Source organism: Grus americana, chromosome 2, assembly GCF_028858705.1.
Source record: "Grus americana isolate bGruAme1 chromosome 2, bGruAme1.mat, whole genome shotgun sequence".
NCBI classification, from domain to species: domain Eukaryota; kingdom Metazoa; phylum Chordata; class Aves; order Gruiformes; family Gruidae; genus Grus; species Grus americana.
The window spans coordinates 105,956,441-105,969,286 of NC_072853.1; the positions used below are offsets into that span (position 1 = coordinate 105,956,441).

A 12,846-nucleotide genomic window follows, 5' to 3' on the forward strand; every position below is an offset into this window, starting at 1 on the left:
CCAACATTCCTGCCAAAGCGGATCACCTAGAGCAGGTTGGCACAGGATCACATCCAGGCAGGTTTTGAATACCTCCAGAGAAGGAGACTCCACAACCTCTCTGGGCAGCCTGTGCCAGTGCTCTGTCAACCTCAGACTGAAGGAGTTTTTCCTCATATTGAGACTGAACTTCCTCTGTTCCAGTCTGTACCCACTGCCCCTTGTCCTGTCACTGGCCACCACTGAAAAGACTCTGGCCCCATCCTCTTCACACCTACCCTTTAGATATTTATAAGCATTGATGAGATCCCCTCTCAGTCTACTCTTCTCCAGGCTAAACGGACCCAGCTCTCAGCCTTTCCTCATATGAGAGATGCTCCAGTCCCTAATCACATCTTCATAACCCTCCGCTGGACTCTCTCCAGTAGTTCCTTGTCTTTCTTGAACTGGGGAGCCCAGCACTGGACGCAGAACTCCAGATGTGGCCTCACCAGGGCAGAGTAGAAGGGGAGGGTAACCTCCCTCGACCTGCTGGCCACACTCTTCTTAATGCACCCCAGGATACCATTGGCCACCTCAGCCACAAGGGCACACTGCTGGCTCATGGAGAGCTTGTTGTCCACCAGGACTCCCAGGTCCTTCTCTGCAGCACTCCTTCTCAGCAGGTCAATCCCTAACCTGCACCAGTGCATGGGGTTTATTCCTCCCTAGGTGCAGGACCCTACAATTGCGCTTGTTTAATTTCATTTGGTTCCTCTCTGCCCAACACTCTAGCCTGTCCAGGTATTGCTGAATGGCAGCACAGCCTTCTGGTGTATCAGACACTCCTCCCAGTTTAGTATCATAAACAAACTTGCTGAGGGTACACTCTGTCCAGATCATTGATGAATCGAAGCTTGCCTATGAGGGTGTTATGGGAGACAGTGTCAATAGCCTTACTAAAGTCAAGGTAGACAACATCTACTGCTGTCCCCTCATCCACCCAGCCAGTCACGCCATCATAGAAGGTTATTGATTAGTCAGGCATCATTTCCCCTTGGTGAATCCATGTTGACCACTCCCGATAACCTCCTTTTCCTCCACGTGCTTAGAGATGACTCTCAGAATGAGCAGTTCCATCACCTTTCCAGGGATGGTGGTGAGGATGACTGGTCTGTAGTTTCCTGGGTCCTCCTTCTTGCCCTTTTTGAGACTGGAGTGACACTGGCTTTCCTCCAGTCCTCAGGCACCTCTCCTGTTCTCCACGGCCTTTCAAAGATGATGGAGAGTGGCTTAGCATTAACATCTGCCAGGTCCCTGAGCACTCGTGGGTGCATCCCATTGGGGCCCATGGATTTGTGGACATCAAGTTTGTCTAAATGTTCTCTAACCCTATCCTCCTCAACCAAGGGAAGGTCTTCCTTTCTCCAGACTTTCTCTCCTACCTCCAGGATCTGGGATTCCTGAGGGCCAGCCTTAGCAGTACAGACTGAAGCAAAGGTGACACTCAGTAACTCCGCCTTCTCTGTATCCTCCATCACCATGGCACCCACTTCATTCAGTGGTGGGCCCACATTTTCCATAGTCTTCCTTTTGCTGCTGATGTACTTGGAAAAGCCCTTCTTGTTGTCCTTGACATCCCTTGCCAGATTTAATTCCAAGTGGCCCTTAGCCTTCCTCGTTGCATCCTTACATACTCTGACTACATTCCTATATTCCTCCCAAGTGGCCGGTCCCTTTTTCCACATACTGTAAACTTCCTTCTTCCATTTGAGTCTTTACAGGTGCTCCATGCTCATCCATGCAGGTCTCCAGCCTCCTTTGCTTGATTTCTTACTCATACGGATGCACCGATCTTGAGTTTGGAGGAAATGTTGCTTGAATATTGACCAGTTCTCTTGGACCTCCCTATCTTCTAGAGCCCTAAACCCCATGGGATTCTCCCAAGCAGGTCTTTGATGAGGCCAAAGTTAACTCTCCTGAAGTCCAGGGCTGTAATCCTACTTATTGCCCTGCCCAATCCCTGCAGGGTCCTGAACTCCACCATCTCATGGTCACCACAGCCACCTCCATCTTCACATCCCCAACCAATCCTTCTTTGTTTGTTAATACAAGGTCCAGCAGCACCCCCCTCCTCATTGGCTCCTCCACCACCTGTGTCAAAAAGTTATCATCAATGCTCTGCAAGAACCTCTTGGACTGTGCATGCCTGGCTGTGTGGCCCTTCCAGCAAATATCAGGGTGGCTGAAGTTCCCCATGAGAACCAGGGTCTGCGATCATGAGGCTACTTTCAGCTATCTGGAGAAGGCCTTATCGACTTCCTCTTCCTGATCAGGTGGCCTGTTACCAGAGAGGTAATAGAGAATGCAGGTTTCCCTGGAGGGGTGCAAGAGGATCCACCACAGCCACGCACACCCTTGAGGTGGTTGGCTTTCTGGTTCTGTCTTGGGAGGCACCTAAGGAACATTTGTTGCTGCTCTGGCTGACCTGGCTTACTCCCCAGTTGGATGTGATGGCACGAGTGTTGCCACTTTGGACTTCACCCCCTCGAGTCCTTCAGTTTAAAGCCCGCCTCACCAAGTTGGCCAGCCTGCTGCCAAAGATTTCTTTGCCTTTTCTAGACAGGTGGATCCCATCCCTCTCTAACAGGTTGTAGTCATCAAAGAATGTCCCATTGTCATAAAAGCCAAAATCCTCACGATGGCACCAGCCACACAGCCAGTTGCTATGCCTTATGCATCTATTTCTGCCTGCCCCATTCCTCCAACTATTAGAATAGAGGAAGAGATAACCTGGGCACCAGTGTTTTTCACTTGCACCCCCAGGGCTTTATAGTCTTCCTTGATTCTGCCGAGGTTCCAGCTTGCAGTGTCATTCATGCCCACATGAAAGAGTAACAGGGGATGGCAGTCTGTGCTCTTGACAAGTTGTGGCACCCTCTCACAGGGATGTTTTAGCTGTTGCTGAGCAGCTTACACCCAGCATCAAGGCATTCTCTGTTTTTCTTGCTGCCCTGCCAGCAAATAGTCTTAGAGAGGGTACACAGTTGACCACAGGGATATTCAATACTGTATGACATCATGTTCATCAGTAAGAGGCTCAGCGAAAGGAGAAAGAAGGGGGTACATTAGGACTTACTGTTGTTTGTTTTCGCAAGTAACAGGTACACATGGTGAAGTACTGCTTTCCTGGAAATGGCTGAACACCTGCCCCTCAATAGCAAATGGATTCTTTATTTTGCTTTGCTTGTGTGTGGAGCTTCTGCTTTGCCTATTAAACTGTCTTTATCTCAACCCACAAGTTTTCTCACTTCTACCCTCCTGATTCTCTCCCCCATCACCCTGGAGTGGGAGCGAGTGAGCAGATGTGTGGGGCTGAGCTGCGTACCAGGGTCAACCACAGAACATGGGATAAACTTCCAAGATAAAAGTCAGTAAAATAAATTTGGTTCATTCCCTAAAACAATTTAATGTTTTCTCTGTCTCTATTAGATGCACTTGACCTAAAATAGCAAGAATTTTTATTTTAAAATCCAAGGTTTTAAATTTTACTAGCATTGAAGAACTTTGTCATGGAAAAAAGTGTTTTGTGCCTAGAAATTAGTTCCAGCCAAAACATTGTTGTTTCATATTACCTCCAGGATCAAATAGGAATAGAACTAGTCAGAAGACAAAGTCTAGCATGTATTATTTCAAAAAGAAAAAATCATTACCTAGTTAATTTAAAAATAAAATACTATTTAACTTAAGAACACAAAACACCACATTCATACTTACATTGAAAGAATTGGTGCTACACTATCCAATGAGGCTATCAAAATTCCTATTTCACAAATACCAGCAGTGAGGAGCAGAGCCCAAGTTGGTTCTCCATTTGCTTTTCCATGACCAAATACCTAGTTCAATTCAAGTAAAAAAGCTGTTCATCATACAGTTATGAAATATGGTGCAGATCGTGAGCTAACTCTAGTAGTCATTAGTTACAAAGGAAAATGAAGCAATCTATACTACAAAGAGCCACAAACAAAATTGCAAAACCACCCATTTCCAATATGAAAAATGTTTACTAAAATAAGCAATGACTACATAACATTAAAGTAGACATAATCTTAATTAATTTAAAATCCACATACATCAGAGCTTTATGCTTAGTCTATTAAAAGCTAATATAGTTGAGAGCAGTATTTTTTATAACACACAAAACAGGCATCAACTCAGTACTTAGGAACATAGATATTGATCTCTTTAAAGAGGACTTCAGCAAGCCTACGATCCTGCACAGAGCCCTACGAAAAATCATTTTGCAAGTGGTAATTTCCCTGGGGAGAATTCTATCCAGCTATACTGGTGATAGATGGCAAAATGCCTCACCTGAAGTTCCAGCTGTATTTAGTCTCCCTCATGTTCCTCCATACAGTTATAAAGAACTAAACCCTCACTCCCATTGCCCATAACTGCTTCTTTTCCAAATGTCTAGGTTCTTCACCTCACTCATTCTCCATGCTGCCTTCTTCCCTTAGTTTCCTGTCATCCACCAATTTTCCTTTCCTTACATTAAAATGCCATTTTTTCTGCTCATGTTTCAAGTCTTTTGGGGTTTTGCCTTAAATAGGTCATACTCTTGCCCCTATATTAATCTTCTTGCATTCATTACCTTGATTGTCCATGCAGTAGCTGTATCACTGCAAAACTGCAAGCACTTTTCAAGTCTCAAAGCCCTCTTCAGACATCCTGCTTCTCCTGGATTCCCTTTCCTTCCCTTTCCCTCACTTCCCAAACCACATAATTTTTCTCCTTCTGATTCTTCACTCCTTTCAAACGTAACCCTGATAAGATGGAATTGTACTGTCACCCTCTCACCAAGTACCAAATTTTTACTTCAGACAAAAGTGAAATTTTTCATTTGTCTCTCTCAATACAACTCTGCATTTACAATTTAATGTATTACAACCCCTTCCCACTCACAAGTCAAACTATCTTCTGTCCCCCACCCCAGCATACTTAGTGCATTTACTTCCAGTCATAGATGAAGGTCTTGCAAGTCAGGGAACATGCCACTGCTCTCAACTGTAAAATAAAGCAGCAGCATATTTGATATTTTAGCACATCCTCATCATCTTTCTCCACCCCTTGGTAGAAAAGATACTGCTAAACCAAGGGAACGATGATATAACTTAATGAACAAGTTGCCAATACTGCAGATGCACAGCAGCTCAAGCCAGTAGAATCCAAGACACAGCAGTTGCATTTCCTCCTAGCAGTAGCACTGCTGCAAGTGCTACTGGCAGAACATTCAGGCACCAGAGGGGCTGCAGAAGCAGCAGCTGATGTCCGGCTCCTGCTCCCAGTAGCAATACTAGTGTATATTTCCAGTGACCATTCTCCCCTCCAGCCCAAGAGAAGAGTAGGACATAAGAAATTACAAGGATATAGCCCTATGGAGACTAGGCACTAGCAGACAGACCAGGGAAGCAGCAGAATGGAACCAAGTCATTAAAGACTCTGGAAGAAAAAAAAGTTGTAAACAGCAGAATGATCTCCCTTTAAAGAAAATAAAAAAAAATATTTAAAAAAACCCCACAACACACAAAGACAACCCACCCCCCTAAAGCCACTATCACAACCTCTTCCATTTTGCTTTGCTTCTGAGCTTTTCCAACCATCTCCTCTAAACCATTCCCTGTACAGTCCTTCCCCCTCTTCACTCAAATCCTTTCTTATTTTCCCATTCCTACATAATCTGCACATCTGCCTCCTCCTCAGATGTTCCGCCCCACACACTCCACTCAAATTCTCCAGCTAACCCCTCATTCATAACAGTCCTAGGCACAACCTAGCTTAGGAAGTCAAGCTCCTCAAGGCACACGATGTGTTGACTCATTGTAGGCTTTCCCCAAACTCAGAAACCAAACCAAGCTGTTGCTGTTCTATACCTAGCCCTCACTGAAGATAGATTATAGGTATCTCTGAACAGTCTTAAGTTATGCACCAAGAGTAATAGCCCATTTTTAACATAACATACTACGCTGACCTCAGATGTAGGACAGTGACCTAGAGCACACATCTGATCAAGACTCCAGAGGTAAGCATGGGTAAAGTACTCAAACATACTGCATCCAGTTCTGCGGTCCCCAGTACAAGAAAGACACGGACCTGCTGGAGCAGGTCCAGAGGAGTGCCACGAAGCTAATCAGAGGGCTGGAGCACCTCTCCTGTGAGGACAGGCTGAGAGAGTTGGGATTGTTTAACCTGGGGAAGAGAAGGCTCCGGGGCAGACCTAATTGCAGCTTACCAGTACCTGAAGGGGGCCTACAGGAAAGATGGAGAGGGACTGTTTATCAGGGAGTGTAGTGATAGGAGAAGGGGTAATGGCTTTAAACTAAAAGAGATTTAGATTAGATGTTAGGAAGAAATTCTTCCCTGTGAGGGTGGTGAGGCACTGGAACAGGTTGCCCAGAGAGGTTGTAAAGGCCCCATCCCTGGAAGTGTTCAAGGCCAGGCTGGATGAGGCTTTGGGCAACCTGGTCTAGTGGAGGGTGTCCCTGCCCATGGCAGCGGGGCTGGAACCAGATGATCTTTGAGGTCCCTTCCAACCCAAACCATTCTATTATACGTTTGGTCACATAACTTAGGTATCAATAATTGTAAAAACTTCCCAAAGAGATATATAAAAACAAACAAGTGCTCCAAATCATCATCATCAGGAGTCACTCCATACAGAACAGCCTATTCTAAATTCAGTCTTGTACTATCTGCAGTTTCTTTGTGTGCTAAATTTGACAGTTGTCTCCTAACTCTGTTTCCAAAACATTCATAGTTACTCAGACATAATCCTGTTTTTTTTTTTTTTTTTTTTATACTTGAACCTGTTCTTGGTAGGTTATCGTTATGTTGTGCAACTGTTGGCTGCTCCTGACAATTTCAGGTAAGCTTTCAAACTCCAAAATTCGCTACAGACATCACAATCTTTTGCAATGTTACTTATTTTTAACTCAGGTCTAGTTGTCCAGTTGCAGATGCAGCCCAGCAATTGTGTTAAGTATCTTCCAGCAAGAGTTCTCTTATCTTCTGTTTGCCAACTCCCTTACTTCCTTTGAGAAAAATGTGATTTATTTATTTTTAAAACATGCACAGAGATGTCGGAACAATGTTAATGTTTGGAGTCATGGGAGAGAATTCTATTGTTACTTCTTTGTTGACTTCATTTAGCTTACAAAAATGAATAAAAATTAGAATTGTATCAGTATGATATGAGAAGTATCATAGTGATATTAAGTCAAGTCTGTTCACAAATACAAGTTGTAAACACAACCTAGAGTCAAGAAGTTCAGTTGTTAGTTGCTTCTTAGTTCATTTATTTCCATTTATAGAGGACTAATATTCTCAGTTTTGAACCACTAACTTTTATGTGTAAGAACAAAAATAATTTAATTGCATTGCACAGAAATATCCAAGTTCAAACTTTGTCCTACACTAGGTTGATGTATTATTGCACACAATTAAAGCTGAGCTCCAAATCTTTTCCTCACAATTCTACAGGAATAGCAGAAATAATGCCTCATTTTTTTGTCAAAAATAAGCCATATTTGAAGTACGGTAAAGTTAAAAAAAAACCTCACTTGAATAAATGGTATAATGCCATCTCTTGCAATGGCCTGCAATAGACGGGGCGCACCAGTGAGACTCTGGAGACCAGCACCACATGTTGAAAAGAATGAACCAATCACAATAACCCATGGAGAAGGCCAGGCCAGTGTACCAACGACTAGATTTTGATTAACTGCTTCTCCAAACCTTAGGGAAGGGGAGGAAGAAAAAAAAAAAATAGAGAAAAAAAATCAGTAAGCATTAAAATAACTTTTACTGTAGCTTTAACACCAACATTTCAATCTTTTTGGACAACATCACTTTTCAACAATAAACACCATGTCACAGCAGGCACTACAGGATTTCCCAGCCAACCAATTTCTATTTATTCTGCTGTTTTAAACAAAAGGTATTATAATTGATTCATTGTAAGTGCTGCCTCTAAGCAGACATGCAGCAATTATCAGGTATCTTGGCAAACTTTACAAAATTAACAGCAATAGCAAAAGTATTTACATATGCATACTGTGACTGCTAGAAAATAGATTGCAGAAGTCTGTTCTACAAGTAATACAGGTATACCCTGGGGCAGAAAAAGGAGATTCACAAAACAAAGCGTTAACCTTTCCTTTTAATAGTGTGACACTGACATATGGACAAGCAAATGGAGAAACTACTAGACACAATCATCTCAAGTTATCCACATCACATGCCTTCTGACTGTTGTGCTGCCTGATACGATTTTTAAATGACTATGCAAAACAAGTGGGTAGAAGTCAGGAAGAGGTGCTTTTATAACAGTCCTGAGTGTCCCATCCAATGCCACTGCCTTTTTTTTTTTTTTAAAAAGATAATTAACTTCATGCTCATTTACAGACATCTTGGGTAAACTACAAAAAGGTTCTTTCCTCCCACCCCCCCAAACTGATGTTTTCTTTTAAAAGCAAGCAAACTTCTTGTAGTTCATCTCAGTTTTGCTAGTAAGTCTTAAAACTGATTTGGGCTGCTATCTACACTGTGATAGCATAATTACTGGGTTTTTTCCAATGTTTGCAGGCTTTTTCAAAATAAACACCAGAGAAAAGACTACAGACAGAGAAAAATTAAATGCTTCATGTCTTTTCAGACCTGCTCTTTAAACAGGGTCAAGAAACACAGTAATCAGGTTAGTATAAGCCAGTGCTCAAATTATTGCATATGCCCAAGCTTCGATGCACAGCTACATAGTATTTCCAGCAGATGGAAAAAGGGGAAACCACACTCTCTAAAAATATAGGAGAAAAAACATATTATGCTTCTACGACAACATTTATACAGTTGCACATTCATTCTTAATTCAAATTCTAATGCCTGTCTTTTAATTAAACATGGGGTAGGAACAACTTGAAAAGATGGAAGACAAGCACTGAAAGATGTACAAGCTACTTTCTCCCATGGCAGATGTGACAATCCATAATGGCAAAAACACCCCCACAACCAAAAAACCAGTCTTTAAACCAGATTAAAATCTATACATTTTCCTGCTACACTGGATTTCAGCCAAATAAGAACCAGCAGCAGTGTAAATGAAAGAACATGGATTCAATGTTCTTGCTACAATGCAACCCTGCTCTAGTGACAGATTGCCTGCACCCACAGCTTGCAAGATTCCTTCCCCATAAGTTTCAAATATGTTACTTCTAAAAATGTGAGTTTACAGATATTGGCTTTGCATTAATTTATAATTCAGAATTCATTTACTATTTATTAAGCATCAGCTTGATCTGGTTTGTACATTTACTTTGAAGAAAAAGAAATCATAGATTCTCACTGATGCAGCAATACCATTTTAAAATAAAAATGATCCCCTGATGCTTCTTGTATTAGCTTTGATTAGAATCCAGCTTTTAACCTGATTTTCCTTTCAGACTAAAAGTTTGTGTTTTGAACTAAGTTGTCTCAGCATCAACTTCCAAACGACACCCCAATGCCACTGCTTCATCATCAAAAGCAAACTTGGGCCTTAGTAAGAAAGAGAACCAGACACCAGCAAGGAAACAAATGTGAAACCTGCCAACAGATTCGTCTTAAGTCAACTCAATTTTTCTTAAGGGAGAAATTTATCAAAATCTGGAGATTCTGTTCATGCTTATTTCCATGACATTTATTCCCTTCATGTTTCATATTGCGTCTCAAATATCCTCAGGCAATTACATGGGTGAAAACTGACATGACCTCTGATCTACAACTGATTTTTAAAACAAAAATAGTCATACATCCAGTGGAAATTATAGGGCTGATGGTGCATTGCAGTCTTTCTCATGAGCTCTCCTTGTGATGTAACTGTCAAAAAAATCTTTTTGTCTCTGTTCTTCAGGAGCATATTACTTCTCCCAAAGTAATATCACTCCCCTTACCCTCACCCATCAGATCCACAAATAATAACTATGATTTTCTTTCTCAAGAAGATTTTAATAGGGACTGTTCCATGTCGAACATTTATCTTAGATTCTGCTTCTACTCCCTGAAGGGATACAGCCTGATAACCTGACCAGTTTTTGCAGCCATCTCAGTTTAACAGATAGACTTTCACACCAGTTTTAACCTAAGCAAAAGAAAAATATATCACATAGATATTCCCTAAAAGAGCCATTAATAAGTCCTATTAACATAACCCATAATCATACATACTCCCTGTAAAATTAGAAGTTGAATCCAACTTACTTATCTCTTAATATCACACCTTCTATACAGGCACCAAACAACACTATACAGGAGAGATCTATTACTGAGACTGAAGGAAGATTACACTACAGAGAGAAAACCTACCATTTTTGACCTAGGAATGAAATTAAAGTGTCCATGATAACAAAGTGGGTGAGGGGTTTTGTTGTTTTGTTTGTTCTGGTTGCTTTGTGGTCAGTTGTTTTAATTCTTGCCTACTACAACTTTTAGTTTACATTCTGTATGACTGCATTTGACACACTGTTAATCTGTGAAGTATTAGAAGTAGCAATTCATACATCACACAACGGAACAGATATTTTCTCATACAAATAAGCATTTGTGTCTTCTAGGTATTGAAAGACTAACAATTTCTACTGCTGGTAGCTTTCATTGGTTATACTGAGTATAACAACAAAGTAATCTACCAACTGAACCATGATGCTAAAAACCTCTACATCACTTAACTAAAAACATCAGTTGTATCTTGGAATTTGAAGCACTAGTTAGAATATAGAAAATATATGCAAATATTTATATATATATATGATTAAAATTTGAGATATTTTAATAATATTTATATTTTAAACACATTCTTTCTTTTCCATTTAGATTTAATGAATTTTATACTCAGGCAACTCTAATGACTTTTCAATGAAAAAACTATACTGTTACACCTACAGAATGCACACTAGGAAAAAAAAGTCACAGCATAAAGGATACAGATAAAAGACGTAGTTGAAATAGCCAAAATTGTTCCAGTAGGAATAGATTTCTGAGCATCCTTGAGATCTCCAGATCTGTTTGAACCTGCCATAATACCTTAAAAAAAGAGACCAAATGTATATGTCAAAAATAATTAATACCAACTCTGTGTAAATAACTAATAGAATAGAAACATTTAACTTTAAGCCTGATTTAACACATCATTACCAATGGAACAGGCTACAGAAATATATTATAATCCTGCACAAATCCTCAGTTTATACCTTCATTTTATTGAGAAATTTGTGTTACCATCCATTGTTGACTGAACAAATTCCAGAAAGCTCAGGAAAGATAAAAAAATTAAAAAATATTTTTCAACTTCAGAATTGTGGGGAAATGTACGGGAGTAGCAAAACGTTGGGAACAGATGTTATAAACTAATGGTTATTTAGGAAATTTAGCCAGTGTGACCAAATGTACTAACTTTCTACTAAACAGACCATACATAATAAGATATGCAAGCAAATCAATAAACTAAATAATAAAAATATAAAAACAAAAAAGAAAGGAGCAGGCAGAAAGTACAAGAATGGTTAGGAAGTCACATGTGTACATCCCTGTTTGACTCTAACAAGAGAACAGAAATATTTTCTAGCACATACTGTGACAGGAGGGAAAAAAAAAACATACAAAAACTGACAAATTCTGCCATCTTCCCTAGAATTGCCTTGACCACAGTTGGAGGCAAAAACATAGAAGCAAATGTCAAGATGTTCCAGTGCAAAAGCAGTGTCAAACTCCATGCAGTGAAACCTTAACCACAGGCTCATATGTGATGAGATGTTGATAAAAGGGCCCGCAGAAATGGGAACAGTAGGGGACAAGAATACAAAGGGACACCTCTGCCTAGTATTCTAGTAGCAAAAACTGCTGCAACTTCATTTTAGAGTTCTGTTTTGTTACTTCATATTACAATTGCTTGCACTGGGACTTTTGAAGAAAAATGCCTCTCATTATTTCAGTCAAACGTAATCTGAGGAAAGTGATATACAACTGATCTAACCTTTAAGCTTGACAGAAAAATTTCTACTAGTTACAGTTGCAAAAAAATATTGGACATTTAAACAAATCGCAGGCAGTTCACAGCTTGAATATCTGAAACAATCATCTTAATATTCAACTGTTCTCTCACACATATAAAGATTAAAATATTTTAAAGGCATGCATCTTATTTTGAATAAGCATTTAGTAACACAGAGAGCTTTTGTTTTCTTTCCAGACATAGAAAATAGCATGTAAACTGTTTCCTTAAGTCCTATAACCCCCTAAAATAACCAGCTGTCAGCTATGTCTCTCTAGCACCAGAAAGTTTTAGGTACATAAAACTTGGACACACAGACTAGCAGTATCATGTGTCATCAATAAACATTCACATGCACAGAATCATTTTTTTTCAGCTCTAAGTACACATTCTTACTCAAGAAAAATAGTTGTATCTACCTGTCACAGACGGGAAATAAATCCCTACAAGCATTGTGAAGTAGGTCATGATGTCTGTCAAAACATAAGGGAGTCCACCCATTTTTGTCTCTTCTGATCCAGCAACTGATGGCTGATCTTTTTTCTCAACTATTGATCCTTTTTCTGAATAGGTACTCCACAGATTATCTACAAGGGGGAAAAAACAAGAGTCAGTGTCATCTCTTTGTTTCAGGATATTTAGTGATAATGCAATAATCTTATGAATCACATGGCTTTTCTTACACAAAAATCATGATGTTTCTCAACATTTCCTTACAAAGCCAAGAATGCAACAGCAATATGATCAATACCAAAGGCGGACATTCCCACTGTATGCCAGTAGAAATGCAGCAGTGTATGGGACAAGTC

The 12,846-nt window shown here is 40.3% G+C and overlaps 1 protein-coding gene across 3 annotated transcripts in view; it reads right to left on the reverse strand.

The window, feature by feature from the left end:
- Window positions 1-12,846, reverse strand: part of SLC12A7 (solute carrier family 12 member 7) — a 73,221-nt gene that overhangs the window by 24,246 nt on the left and 36,129 nt on the right. For all 3 annotated transcript variants that reach the window (XM_054818537.1, XM_054818535.1, XM_054818536.1), the window contains exons 9-13: window positions 12,457-12,624; window positions 10,972-11,070; window positions 10,249-10,306; window positions 7,578-7,752; window positions 3,736-3,854 (exon numbers count right to left, since the gene is read on the reverse strand). In XM_054818537.1, coding sequence (XP_054674512.1) covers window positions 3,736-3,854; window positions 7,578-7,752; window positions 10,249-10,306; window positions 10,972-11,070; window positions 12,457-12,624 — 619 coding nt within the window. The remainder of the gene's footprint in view (window positions 1-3,735; window positions 3,855-7,577; window positions 7,753-10,248; window positions 10,307-10,971; window positions 11,071-12,456; window positions 12,625-12,846) is intronic.